The sequence below is a fragment of the Diaphorina citri genome, unplaced genomic scaffold, assembly GCF_000475195.1.
Source record: "Diaphorina citri unplaced genomic scaffold, Diaci psyllid genome assembly version 1.1 scaffold1683, whole genome shotgun sequence".
In the NCBI taxonomy this organism is placed as follows: domain Eukaryota; kingdom Metazoa; phylum Arthropoda; class Insecta; order Hemiptera; family Psyllidae; genus Diaphorina; species Diaphorina citri.
This window is the reverse complement of record NW_007379109.1, coordinates 65,617-79,885: the sequence shown is the minus strand read 5'-3', so window position 1 is coordinate 79,885 and position 14,269 is coordinate 65,617. Positions and strand designations below refer to the sequence as shown.

At 40.9% G+C, this 14,269-nt stretch overlaps 2 protein-coding genes across 2 annotated transcripts; both read right to left on the bottom strand.

Moving 5' to 3' along the window:
• Window positions 1–664: 664 nt before the first annotated feature.
• LOC103516870 lies at window positions 665–2,785 on the bottom strand. The gene is made up of 5 exons (XM_008481857.2): window positions 2,683–2,785; window positions 2,043–2,321; window positions 1,724–1,740; window positions 1,232–1,379; window positions 665–867 (listed from the first exon to the last, which is right to left on the bottom strand). The coding sequence occupies exons 1-5, from the start codon at window positions 2,783–2,785 to the stop codon at window positions 665–667; spliced, it is 750 nt and encodes a 249-aa protein (XP_008480079.2).
• A 580-nt stretch (window positions 2,786–3,365) lies between these two features.
• On the bottom strand, window positions 3,366–14,170 carry LOC103516868. Its single transcript, XM_017447237.2, has 11 exons — window positions 14,052–14,170; window positions 13,338–13,418; window positions 12,850–13,055; window positions 12,222–12,489; window positions 11,613–11,893; window positions 10,586–10,853; window positions 9,573–9,739; window positions 6,308–6,680; window positions 4,002–4,177; window positions 3,496–3,651; window positions 3,366–3,455 (listed from the first exon to the last, which is right to left on the bottom strand). The coding sequence occupies exons 1-11, from the start codon at window positions 14,161–14,163 to the stop codon at window positions 3,366–3,368; spliced, it is 2,178 nt and encodes a 725-aa protein (XP_017302726.2). The 5' UTR covers window positions 14,164–14,170.
• Window positions 14,171–14,269: the final 99 nt, after the last annotated feature.

Sequence of the window (14,269 nt, the reverse complement as noted above, 5' to 3'; positions counted from 1 at the left end):
CAAAGTTGTGACATAATAACACAAAGAAACTGCATTTATTTAAATTTTTAAACAATAAGGTAAAGTCACAATATGTATTAGAAAGCAATGATTATTTCCGCCCTGCAAATACAGTGGAACTTTAGCCCGGAATAACGACCGAACCGTACCATCTGGAAACACGGCCCAGGGTTTGAACCCTACATAATTATCAAATCTCTGTGTCAAGTTCGAGCGACTTTGGCTGAAATCTAAAGACCTGAAACCTTCCAACTCTTTTTGAGCAGAGAGAAAAAAAAAAATAAAACAGCTTGGTTAAAGTAATAGCCAGACGAAGTATAGTAAAGCTAGTAACCTGTTAGGTAAATTTTAGCACAAAATAAAATAAAAACAATAAGGTAAAGTCACAATATGTATTAGAAAGCAATGATTATTTCCGCCCTGCAAATACAGTGGAACTTTAGCCCGGAATAACGAGCGAACCGTACCATCTGGAAACACGGCCCAGGGTTTGATCTACATAATTATCAAATCTCTGTGTCAAGTTCGAGCGACTCTGGCTGAAATCTAAAGACCTGAAACCTTCCAACTCTTTTTGAGCTTTTTTAAACGCTTATCATCAAATAGCGGCCGAACCATACACTTATCGAGACCCGGAAGCATTTTTGATATACATTTCCGTTTACTATGTACCATCATTGGGGATCCACTGGTCTTTGGAAGGCGGGGTGCGAGGCGGAGAGAAGCTGTACTTGTCATTTCTAAGCACAGTTCTACTACTGGACATTGAGGATGAGCCTGAGCCAGTTACATCACAGATTCGAAAGTCCAGAGCTTTCGTGGCGTAGGTACGAAGCAGGGCATCGATTTCGCTCTGTAGAAGTCGACCTGAAATAGAGATATGGAGGGGTACTGCAAATATGTTTAAATTAAACATTGTTTAACACATCAACGCAACACGGAAGTCCCCCATATGAGAGATAAACACCATTTAATATGCTTTGGAAGTCAGGGTGTTAAAGTTGAAATTTTATATTCCTTGGCGAAAGTGCCACAGAAAGGAATAATAAAATACGACTATAACTTCAGGAATCTTGTCAGGGACAGTATCAGCAGGTATCAGATAGGGATTGATATGGGCTAGGGCTTTCTACAACATAAAGTTAGCTCCGGGCGGGAATCGAATACGCGACCTAGCGCTTACCCATCAGACTTGGCATTAAATCGAATAAATAATAAGTATCCAACAAACCTGCAGGAATGTTATCAGGGACAGTATCAGCGGGTATCAGATAGGGCTTGATATGGACTAGGATTTTCTCCAGCAGAGAGAGTCGAGTGAGAAGTATCAGTTGCTCAATGAGAAGATAGGGGTGACTTATCAGGTGACGGTAAAGCTTCTGTAAGAACAACAACACAATGGTTACAAAAAACATTAGACTCGTGTGGTGTGTCATAGCATGCCCACCCCAAAATAATTTTTCCCACAAACAATCACAAGTAGCAACTAACAAAACTCCAGACTGTTGGTGTTGAAGTAACACTGTTATGTTGATTTCCTTCCGAATAGAACAGAAAATAAATACTTTATTTAGACTGCCAAAGTAGGACTGAGGAGTCCGTTTTTGTTAGCAGTTTCAATAAGCACAAAATACAATAATCCTTTGAAAAACATCGAAATGGTCTGGTCTTTGAAGATGCATGCTACGTAGCATCTTGTGACTTGCTACTTGCGACGTGTTACCTCAGTGTGAAAGCCGCCTTAATAAGCACAAAATACAATAATCCTTTGAAAAACATCGGAAGGAGTTTGCCATTCTCAGGCCGAGGCCTATCAAAATTTCCAGAGATTCGATAAATTTTGTAGATGAAAAGTGTCCTTTGGCCGAGGATCTACCCACTCAACCTTTGCTATTTCTTTAGGTGAGGGAAATTCAGGCGGGTATACTCCCTGTTTAAAGTCCCCCAGCCAAACTAAGCTGGTCTACTCCTTGTTTAACGTCACCCAGCCGAGCCGAGGCTTTACCCAATATGACAAAAAATTCAACAGGAACCTATCTTACTCATTTTCTCGGCGCGATAATCATTCAAATGACCTCCAGCATTGGTCAGATGGTACTTCTTCTCACTCAGCTGTACATAGGAGTGCACATCTTCCAGATAGAACATAACACAGGTGATTGCGCCCCGCACATGGTCCCTGGTGCGCAACTGAATGGCGTAGAGGACATTGAGTAGACAATTGCGCTCACAGTGAGAGCATACAGCGCGCAGGTAGACTTTCCATAGGAGAAGACTGGGGTCTGACTGTTCCATGAGAGAGTAGAGAATGTCGGTCATACCTGTGGATTAGGGAGAAGGGTAGGCTAGATTAGAATGGACCTCAATTCGTTCGGTCAATTAGCTAATGTAAGGTGTAAGTAAGGTCTTGTAAAGGGTAGAAAAATTGACTCAAGCGTAAGTGCGCGGCCACAACGGCGACCATAGGCCTTAGACTATTGACCCTCGTCAAGACCATCAACCATCGCAGAAAAAATAGTCAGCTCAATTTCTTATATCTGCGAGGGTTGGTATTATGGTCGAGGCTCGCTTCTATTCATTAGCAGGGTTCGTTTATTTTCTCTTGAGTCGGTACGAGGCGAGGGTCGATGGTCGGTTATTCGTTGTGGACGCCTAGTAAGAAATGTAAAAATGGTCACTCACCTAGCTTCAAACATCGGAAGAACACGTGTTCTACAAACATGTCCGGTGCTACTTGTTTCTCCAGCACATAGTCCAAAGCTTGCCTGAGTTGTTCCCCTGTCATAAATGCCCTTCCCTGATTAATACATTTCTCTAAATTTTATGCCATAACTTGGACTCGAGCCACCAACCTCCAGATCCGAAGACGTCAGCTCAATTTCTTATATCTGCGAGGGTTGGTATTATGGTCGAGGCTCGCTTCTATTCATTAGCAGGGTTCGTTTATTTTCTCTTGGGTCGGTACGAGGCGAGGGTCGATGGTCGGTTATTCGTTGTGGACGCCTAGTAAGAAATCTAAAAATGGTCACTCACCTAGCTTCAAACATCGGAAGAACACGTGTTCTACAAACATAGATATTTTGGAAAAATCATACACCAGATAAAATGCAGTTTCAAAACGACCATCTTAGACTAGGTATTTCATCTTATACAGCTTTTTTTTGGAGGTTTGATAGAGGGAACTGTGGGGGGTGGGGGGTGCAATCTTGAAAGTTCAGGGTTCCGCAAAGATGTTTACCTTTTGAAAAGGGTTCCGCGGGCCAAACTAATTAAGAAACACTGCTCTAGACTACACTAACCAGATCACCACTGAGTTGATGTTATAACTTAACATTAAATAAGTGGAACGCAAACCTTCACACCTCTTAGTAGAAAATGTAGAAATACCCGAATACCTGCTCGAGCAGTTGATACGTTAGCTTACCGGCCAGGTCCAGGTCGAATAATTTGACAAACTCAAATGATTCGACAGATTAAGTCTATATCTATATTTACCTCTAAATCAGGGCTAGCTTCATGGGGCAGGTTTCTATACACGCACCATCTCTGTGCCAGATCTACATCTTGGCTGGCGATGATTTTCTCCAGGATAATGTACGGGTTCAACTCATCCGCCTCATTCCAGCTGGTCAAACCACACGTTTCAATGATCTGAAAATTCCAAGAAAAAATATTTTATATTGACTTTGGTGCTCACTACAGAATTATACTCGTATATTTTTCCTGTTCGTTCATGCACATTTTGTAACACATTTTCCGCACTATGCCAACCTAGTTAGCGTGGAAGGTAGCGCGCCTACTTTGCATGCAAGCGCTAAATCGCGAGTTCGATTCTCGCGTGGGACAATCTTTACCCTAAATACAAAAGATTCTTTTTCGGAACGCCTGGCTTTCTTCTATCCTGTCCTGTCTTGGATTTCGGGAAGATAAGACCTCCCTTATTACACTTCTTCCTATGAAACCTCTCGAAAATAAGGAAAGAAAAAGGAAGCAATAATTACCTCATGATTAATTTTCGCGAGGAAAAACTGTCGGGCCACTTTATCTGCTCTGTCGGCATCTATTTCATGAGATCGAGCCGTCAAATATTGAAGACATTTGAGACTGGAGGTTTGTTGATTGTTGAGAACAAAGTCCGCCATTGTCGGCAGGCACGTCACATCTAGGATATAAGTATCTGAAAGCAAGTTGATAGGTAAGAGAGGGTAATGTACTATGTAGGTTCATGTATAATAATAGATCTGGAAAGTAATATTTCATAGAATATACCCTGTTCATTAGAAATATATTACTAGGGCTGAAAATTTTATCAACCCATTTCTGAGGAATTTATTTTTCAACAGCAAAATGTGGGACAAACAAACGATTTACAATAACCATATTCTAGGTCCTAGAATCTAGGATCATTCAAGTTCGATCACCGAAAATGTGATTTTTCAACAGCAAAGAGCGGGACAAATAACTGATTTACAATAACCAAGTTCTAGGTCCTAGAATCTAGGATCATTCAAGTTCGATCACCGAAAGTGTAATTTTTCAACAGCAAAGAGCGGGACAAATAACTGATTTACAATAACCATACACAAAGGGGAGATCTAGAGAGCTGATGGGTTCGTTTCGGATGAATATTGACTGGCCTATTTTAGATGAGAGATTTTGTTCCACACTGTTGAGCAAATTTCCTGAAAAGAAAGTAAAAAAAAAAATATACAAAGATAATTATGATGAAATTCTGTCCTGCCTTGGAAGCCAGCACAATATTATTCTTTCCAGCATATCAAGAATTTAATCAAAAAACTAATCAAAGCCCAAGTGACCGATGAATCAACGGCTCTAACAAACACATCCTCCGAACCTGAAGAAACGTATGATGCGTTGGAGAAAGAATACTTGGACACTCTCAGCAAAGAAATACAAGGCAAACAACTGTTCAACTATACAGGCAGCCAGAATCAAACAGTAAGTCCTTGTATGCGAAGGAACAGAGAAAAACTACATTAACAAATTTTTCGTCAGCCCAGATAGCTTAAAAGGTAGCGCCGCCTGCCATGTAAGCACTTATCCTGAACGGATAAGGTTCGTTCTCGGATCGGTTAGCTTTATTATTATATAACACTTTATTAAGATTTTACAATATTTACAAACAGGTACACAAAACAAAATAAAATGATAAGAAATCAGCAAATAAAAACGAAAATTGAATAAAGAAAGAAAAAAAAAATATTGAAAAATCCTAACTCAGGGGCGGGATTAATGCCTAGGGCATTCTCTTCCATCCAACCCCTCTCAGCTTTCTTCTTTTCTGTCCTTCTTCTCTCTTCGATTTCGGGACGATAAGATCTCGTAGTTACAGTTCCCTCTATGTCCAAAACTCCAGAACCATAGAAGTAGATAACGTCTCAACCAGGACCATAACCAGGAGTCTCGCTTACGGTAAAGGAGAAAAATTAAGCTCGAGGGGAGGGGGGAGGGCCCCCCCTTAAATACGGCCCTGGTCTTAACTCTTCACAGGTAAAAGAGAAAATCGTATCTTCGATCAAGAAGCCCAAAAACTGCACCCGAGAAAGTTGGACGGCAATTGGACTCGAAGCTGTTGACTGTTTATTGGACGACTTGAAGCATGCTAGGACTATGAAAGCGTATTATCGTGTTGTGAGACAGTTTGGACGTCTGCTAGCAGTGTGGACGTTTATAGTGAGCATTACAGTGACTATCTTGTGGTGTTGGAGAGGTAAGATACATATTTTTCCTGCCAGAAAAGGATTTAAAAGTCTTCTTATCCCTCAAGGAATAGGTACATCTTGTTTATCTTGCCAAATTTCATGAGATCGAGCCGTCAAATATTGAAGACATTTGAGACTGGAGGTTTGTTGATTGTTGAGAACAAAGTCCGCCATTGTCGGCAGGTACGTCACATCTAGGATATAAGTATCTGAAAGCAAGTTGATAGGTAAGAGGGTAATTTACTATGTAGGTTCATGTATAATAATAGATCTGGAAGGTAATATTTCATAGAATATACCCTGTTCATTAGAAATATATTACTAGGGCTGAAAATTTTATTAACCCATTTCTGAGGAATTTTTTAAGATAGGTATTTGCCATCTAAGGAACATCAAGTTCGATTAGCCGATTTTTCAACAGCAAAATGTGGGACAAACAAACGATTTACAATAACCATGTTCTAGGTCCTAGAATCTAGGATCATTCAAGTTCGATCAGCGAAAATGTAATTTTTCAACAGCAAAGAGCGGGACAAATAACTGATTTAAGTACAATAACCAAGTTCTAGGATCATAGTACTCACCACACGTAGTGGCTAACTCCAGCAGCACACTATCATAGAACTGACGTAACCTCGCATCTCCCAGGAATATCCTCGGAGTGAGTACATAGTAGAGGAGTTCCAGCACCAGCACAAAGTTCCCTCGAGACATTTCCAACTCGACGTGAGAAAACACAACTTCCAACTGAACGTTCCAATTGAGTAAGTAAAGGAGGGGGCTTTTTCCGGGAGTTAGTTTGGAAAGGAGCTCAAGCCTGCGGCTATTGACGCACAGTTTGGAAAGACGTTCGCTGATTTTGGAGTGAGCAGAGTGCTGAGAGTAATCATCGCTGGGTGGGAGTTGAACAGATTTCTTGTCTTTGCCTTTGGTGGGGGTTTGAGCGATTGCGTTAGCCTGGAGGAAAGGTTAAATATAGGGCGTAAACACATAAATATGGTGACCTGGTGATCTAGGAGGGCCATGGATGTAAATTTGAAAAATACTGTGCCTTTCAGTGTAACTAAATAAAAATAAAATATAACTAAGATTTTTGACAGAGGAAACTGTAACTGCTAGGGTCTTATCGTCCCGAAATGTAAATGCTAGGTCGCGAGTTCGATTGTCGCCCGGGGCGGATTTAATGCTAAACAGATAAGTTTCGTTTTCAGAATACACCAGTTCCTCATAGATGTTAAAGTTAAGCAACATTTAGCGTGCTTGGTATCTGGACGGGTGGTTATTTTGGGATGCACTCAGACTCGTGACAACAGTTGAAAAGCTGATTAAAATTTCAGCGGAAAAAGCACGAAATATGACAATTGAATTTTATATTTTCTTCCAATAGGTATTGACCATCTCTGTGTGGCTGAATGTTTACGAGCGCTGACTCTCAATATGAAAATACTGAGTTCGAATCCCAGCGGAGGCGGAAATTTTATTTTTCTGGTTCTCCTATTTATGCATGTCCTCCTCACACTTGCCTTCATTTTATTCTGGGAGCAAGCGCCGCACACTAGTCGTCCGCAGCGTCTACAATGATGTCGTCTATTGAACATGGAGAATATGGTCACTCTGCAAACCATACACTGGGTACACTCTGAAACCAACAGAAACTTTAAATTTTTAAACAATAAGGTAAAGTCACAATATGTATTAGAAAGCAATGATTATTTCCGCCCTGCAAATACAGTGGAACTTTAGCCCGGAATAACGAGCGAACCGTACCATCTGGAAACACGGCCCAGGGTTTGATCTACATAATTATCAAATCTCTGTGTCAAGTTCGAGCGACTCTGTTTTTTTTTTTTTTAAAAAAAAAAAAAAAAAAAAAAAAAAAAAAAAAAAAAAAAAAAAAAATGTAATACTAAAAACCAATTTTATTAATATTCAAATTGCCAGCCTAGTTAGCTTGATGGGTAGACCGTCTGCCTTGTAAGCGCTAGGTCACGGGTTCGATTGTCGCCCGGGGCGGATTTTATCCTGAACGGATAAGGTTCGTTCTCGGAACGGCTGGCTTTCTCCTATCCTGTCTTTCTTCGCTTTCGGGACGATAAGACCTTAGCAGTTACAGTTCCCTCCTGGGGCGAACTTTATCCTCAACGAATAAGGTTCGTTTTGTGACAGACAAATAAGGTCAGTCAATCCTCTTTATTTATTTGAAAAGTTTTGATAGAGGGAACTGCAACTGCTACGGTCTCATCGTCCCGAAATCAAAGAGAGAAGGATGACAGGATAGGAGAAAGGCAGCCATTCCGAGAACGAACATTATCCCTTCAGGATAAAATCGACCCAGCGCTTACAAGGCAGTGCGCTACCTTCCGAGCTAACTAAGCTGGCATAGATATAATAAGAAGACCAAATTCTTTTACCTTTTCGAGCCAGGATAAAGCTGCGCACAGTCGTATACTCCTTGACAAAATCAATAAGAGCAGATCTCGTCTCCCGACTCTGGTTACTACTCGTATCTGAGCTGCTATGTTCACATTCAGGCCGCTGTATACTAGACACATACTCCAGGTAGTTCAGTACAAGTAGAGGGACATGTAGAGAGTTGTGTAGAAGACAGACATGGTTCTGAGCGTACTGAGACATGGTCTGTTCTAGAACCGAGTCTAAATTGTCCTTGGGAGAGAGAACCTGAGGGAAAATCAATAAAATGAGGCTGTTCTAAATGTCATATTTACAAAAGCCTGATAACTTTATAAACACGAATACGAAAGTTAAACCAAGAAATAGGGAGAGGAATGGATATTAGAACATTAGAACCTCCTATGAAAATAACATTGGTCGCTAAGACGATGGAGCTTACAAATCGTTCCCTTTAAGTCAATGAGTCAGATCTTAAAACACTTAACTCACTCTTCAACTCCTCCTAGGTATAGGGGAGTGAGGACCCGACTCATTCACTGAGTAGTAAACTGGAAAGAGTAGTTCTTTTTTTATGTCTCACTCAATGAATCCCTCACCCACTCACTCACTCTTTGAAGATCTTTAATGCTCATCTTGGCACTAATCTATTGGCCCCGGGAGGGGTTGGGTGGACTGGTGGTAGTGCTGTCACAAGTTTAAATTTACTTTTTTTTGTCATGTTATGTAAATGTAAATGCAGTAGGGGTTGGGTGGACTGGTGGTAGTGCTGTCACAAGTTTAAATTTACTTTTTTTTGTCATGTTATGTAAATGTAAATGCAGGTGCTTCTGCAAGAGAGCGTTACCACCGGGCTAACCGTGTTTACCTTTGCATCGGATTTGTTGAGTACAATGATTTCATCAAGACATTGAGGAGTTCTATTCAGAGGTATTCCGCCTGTACAATAGTTTACCACATGATAAGCTAGGTTCACAAAGGGGGATAGGAGACCAGCCGTTAAGAGAACAAATATTATCCCACCAGTTTGGCCACAGGTCGCTCAAATTTTGCAGACAGCTTCCATAATTATTGATGATCAAAATTGTCCGCGGGCCGCACCTCGAGAAATGTACGGTTCGCCCGCTTTTTAACGCCAAATCTTTCAAAAAGCTCCGAAAGAGTTGGCAGGTTTCAGGGCTTTAGATTTCAGGCAAAGTCGCTCGAACTTGCCATAGAGATTCAATAAATTATGTAGATCAAAAGTATCATCCTTGGGCCCTGTTTTCAGAAGGTACGGTTCGGCCGTTATTCCGGACCCAAGTTCTGCTATTTAGGGCTGTACAGGGAAAAACCTCAAAAGGAACTAGCGCTTCTCACGACTTTACCTCAGAAACAAGTCGCTCAAATTTTGCAGACAGCTTCCATAATTAATGATGTTCAAAAGTGTTACACACATACCTTTGCCAAGTTGTCAAGTATTCCTCCCATTACAATATCATAGTCTGCTACATAGGTGACAATGTGTCTGTCTATTCTAATGACATCATCAGTAATGGGAGATGATTTATTCTGTTTGGTAAAGTTCAGGTTCAAGTTGAAAGTGATTTGATCCAAAATTTGCAAGTCTGAAAATAAAGGAAAGGTGAAAAATTTGGACCACAGGTACTTTCTCATTACTTTAGTAATAGAAAGTAAAAAATGTAATAATAAAAACCAATTTTATTAATATTCAAATTGCCAGCCTAGTTAGCTTGATGGGTAGCCCGTCAACGAACTTGGGGGATGTTTGACTAATGTTTTGGGTTCTGTAAACAAATTGTGCTGTTTTCTACCCTCCTGGGAATCGAACCAGGACTAAATTGCCATTTTAATAACTAAGCTACGTTGATATACCTACCGTCACAGGTACTAAAATCAATCTTGATAATAGAAAGCAACCTCTCACTCTTATCATATGGCATAGGAACATTGCAGATAATATCAGTCAGAATTTTCAGTCTCAACACATTTCCAGAGGAGTTTCACGGGTTCGATTCCCGCCCGGGGCGGATTTTATCCTGAACGGATAAGGTTCGTTCTCGGAACGGCTGGCTTTCTCCTATCCTGTCTTTCTTCGCTTTCGGGACGATAAGACCTTAGCAGTTACAGTTCCCTCCTGGGGCGAACTTTATCCCCAACGAATAAGGTTCGTTTTGTGACAGACAAACAAGGTCAGTCAAACTTCTTGATTTATTTGAAAAGTTTTGATAGAGGGAACTGCAACTGCTATGGTCTCATCGTCCCGAAATCAAAGAGAGAAGGATGACAGAATAGGAGAAAGGAAGCCGTTCCGAGAACGAACCTTATCCCTTCAGGATAAAATCGGCCCCGGGCGGGAATCGAACCCGCGACCCAGCGCTTACAAGGCAGTGCGCTACCTTCCGAGCTAACTAAGCTGGCATAGATATAATAAGAAGACCAAATTCTTTTACCTTTTCGAGCCAGGATAAAGCTGCGCACAGGCGTATACTCCTTGACAAAATCAATGAGCGCAGATCTCGTCTCCCGACTCTGGTTACTACTCGTATCTGAGCTGCTATGTTCACATTCAGGTCGCTGTATACTAGACACATACTCCAGGTAGTTCAGTACAAGTAGAGGGACATGTAGAGAGTTGTGTAGAAGACAAATGTGGTTCTGAGCGTACTGAGACATGGTCTGTTCTAGAACCGAGTCTAAATTGTCCTTGGGAGAGAGAACCTGAGGGAAAATCAATAAAGTGAGGCTGTTTTAAATGTCATATTTACAAAAGCCTGATAACTTTATAAACATGAATACGAAAGTTAAACCAAGAAATAGGAAGAGAAATGGATATTAGAACATGAATATGCTAAAGTCCGCCACTCACAATGAGTTTTATCGCATGCGATGATCGATCAGTCAAACTTATCAGATAGAAATTCCCCACTCACGATGAGTTTACAAACTGCTCTCTTTGAGTCAATGAGTCAGACCCTAAAACACACAACTCACTCTTTAAGTCCCTCTAGATATAGGGGAGTTAGGATCGGACTCATTGACTGAATAGTAAACTGGAAACAGTAGTTCTTTTTTTATATCTCACTCAATGAATCACTCACTCTTTGATGATCTTTAATGCTCACCTTGGCCCTAATCTATTGGCCCCGGGAGGGGTTGGGTGGACTGGTGGTAGTGCTGTCACAAGTTTAAATTTACTTTTTTATAAATTTCTTGACCCCGCCGGGAATCGAACCCGGGTCTCCCGCGTGCAAGGCGAGCGCAGTGACCACTACGCCATGGGAGCTGACTGTCATGTTATGTCAAAATTTAACAATAAATAAAGCACAAATATTACTATTACCTTAATAAGAGGACTCCGTTGGTAACAATTGCCGAGGACAAACACAGTTCTAGGATCCCTCGTTACATTCCAACCGTTTTTTATTGTCATGTTATGTCAAAATTTAACAATAAATAAAGCACAAATATTACTATTACCTTAATAAGAGGACTCCGTTGGTAACAGTTGCCGAGGACAAACACAGTTCTAGGATCCCTCGTTACATTCCAACCAGCCAGGGGGTTATCTACAGGTTCAGAAGTACACAGAGGTGTACTCGTATCTACCAGGGAGCCAAATACATGGGAGTAGTTATGCAGGAGTATTGACTCGATGTGATGTAGGCTGACCAGACCTAGAGAGCCTATATGATAAGCTACCAGACGCTTGGTGAGGAACCGGCAGGTGCCACTTTGAGAGACCAGACCCGTGCCTTCATCTGTAAAAACAAAACGATTCACAATAATAATTTGCTGTTGTATAAAAGCGAGATTCGTTCACTCATTCATTCATAGTTCATACAATGATCGCTCTATCTCCATAACCCCAACATCTATAAGGCTGAAATTTAGTAAGAATATTCCTAATGTGTTCTAGGTGTCCAGTAAGAGAGGATTTTGCCCAGATCTAAACCTATCTTGAGTTATGATCAATTTTCCGAGGATAAGCACGGGCAACCTGCTAGACTTTGTTTAGTAATTGCGGTCCTTGTAGAGCGTTAAGCAAGGTATTAAAAAAATGAAAAAAATAAAATAAAAACAACTCACCTGTCGATTCCAAGATCAGCAAAGCATGGGTCCACATGAGATTGTACAAATTGATCAAAAACACGGTACAATCCTCTCCCTGAACAAAGTTTCGTACATCTATTGCCCGCAGACTTTCCATTGCCATGACAACGTTCATAGTGCGTTCATTTTGTACTAGTTTGGCGGCCATTTCCCGAGTGATGACGTCATGAGGTTTGAATTCGGCTAGAAGTTGCGATAGGAGATCTTGCACAGTGTCCTGGGCCGGTAATGTGAATGAGGTAGCCTGAGAATAGAAAGAACAAAAATTGAAGTTTTCGTTTTCCATACAACCCAATAGTTCAAATGGACCTTCACAATGTTACTGAGTTTTCAATCAAGTACAAGAATAGAATAGGATTCAAATAGAATAGAATTCTGAAACAACTGCTACATTAGGTGTGGTCTGTGTCGTAGCAAGCCCATCCCGCAGTATGCCTGTCATCAGATGCGCGAGAGAAGACACAATACTTCCCTATTAGGGGCTGGTTAACACGAGGACACCAGAAAGTAACCCGGTGAAATATTTGCAATCGAAAAACGAGTACAAATTTTTGTCGATGGTGCTTCTGCAAGAGAGCGTTACCACCGGGCTAACCGTGTTTACCTTTGCATCGGATTTGTTGAGTACAATGATTTCATCAAGACATTCCGGAGTTCTATTTAGAGGTATTCCACCTGTACAATAGTTTACCACATGATAAGCTAGGTTCACAAAGGGGAGATCTAGAGAGCTGATGGGTTCGTTTCGGATGAATATTGACTGGCCTATTTTAGATGAGAGATTTTGTTCCACACTGTTGAGCAAATTTCCTGAAAAGAAAGTAAAAAAAAAAATATACAAAGATAATTATGATGAAATTCTGTCCTGCCTTGGAAGCCAGCAATGACACTGTAGGGAAATATTGGAATGCGAGAGGAAAAACGGCCTAATGGTCAAAGATCTCCCAATGGTTGAAGAAAAATAATAAAATATTATTTTTTTAGTTATGACCAAGTTTTGATTGGAACGGTTTTCTCCTGTGAAGGGAAAAAGTAGTCGATTAGTACGTCATTAGGTCATTACATATTTGGTAGTGAAACTTTGGAACTTACCCTTGTGATCTGACATGATTGAGTCAATGGAAGACAAGTACAGGAACATTTTCTGCATTCTCGAACTGAACGGTTTTGTTTCTGAAACAAAGAATAGAATATTATGCTGATGGGAATTTAGTTTGTACTGAAACAACTTTTGTTTATACTGAAAGATCAGAATGAAAGAAACAAGACTTAAGTAATAAAGGACACTAAACACATTATCAAATCATGGAAGGGCCAGCCTAGTTAGCTTGGTTGGTAGCGCGTCTGCCTTGTAAGCGCAAGGCCGCGGGTTCGATTCCCAACCGGGGCGAATTTTATCCCTAAGGGATAATGTTCGTTCTAGGAACGGCTGGCTTTCTCCTATCCTGTCTTCCTTCTCTCTTCGATTTTGGGACGATAAGACCTTAACAGTTACAGTTCCCTCTATTTGGTAGCGCGTCTGCCTTGTAAGCGCAAGGCCGCGGGTTCGATTCCCAACCGGGGCGAATTTTATCCCTAAGGGATAATGTTCGTTCTCGGAACGGCTGGCTTTCTCCTATCCTGTCTTCCTTCTCTCTTCGATTTTGGGACGATAAGACCTTGACAGTTACAGTTCCCTCTATCAAACCTCTAAAAAAATGGAAAGTAAAAAATCCTGGAACTTTTCAATCTAGGGAATAACAATAAGTTTCATTGCAATTGAATTGAAAAATGGAACTTACCTCCGAATCTTCAGTCAAAACTTACCCTCGCTCACATCTCCCTCCAAATCAAGATAAGGTGATTGTTTAATAACATTGACCATCATGACGAAATAATCTTCCAATCTTCTCGAATCTGCCCCATGGATCTCTCTCATTAGTCTCTCCAGAGATAAAAAAAAACTTTTTCCAAGTTTGAAGAACCAAGTAGGGTTTCCATGACCGCTGCTGAGTTCCCCCGCTGAATAGCGAAAGATCCTTTGT

What these genes read in the sequence shown, in the direction of transcription:
- LOC103516870 (XM_008481857.2), bottom strand. Translation starts at nt 2,785, where the DNA reads ATGACAGGGGAACAACTCAGGCAAGCTTTGGACTATGTGCTGGAGAAA. An exon ending in CTTCCGATGTTTGAAGCTAG is followed by an intron (nt 2,322 to 2,682) that starts GTGAGTGACCAT and finishes CCTAATCCACAG; the next exon opens with GTATGACCGACATTCTCTAC. An exon ending in CCCTGATAACATTCCTGCAG is followed by an intron (nt 868 to 1,231) that starts GTTTGTTGGATA and finishes TCTCTATTTCAG; the next exon opens with GTCGACTTCTACAGAGCGAA.
- LOC103516868 (XM_017447237.2), bottom strand. Translation starts at nt 14,163, where the DNA reads ATGAGAGAGATCCATGGGGCAGATTCGAGAAGATTGGAAGATTATTTC. An exon ending in GCTGATCTTGGAATCGACAG is followed by an intron (nt 11,894 to 12,221) that starts GTGAGTTGTTTT and finishes TTGTTTTTACAG; the next exon opens with ATGAAGGCACGGGTCTGGTC. An exon ending in CTTTATCCTGGCTCGAAAAG is followed by an intron (nt 9,740 to 10,585) that starts GTAAAAGAATTT and finishes CTTTATTTTCAG; the next exon opens with ACTTGCAAATTTTGGATCAA.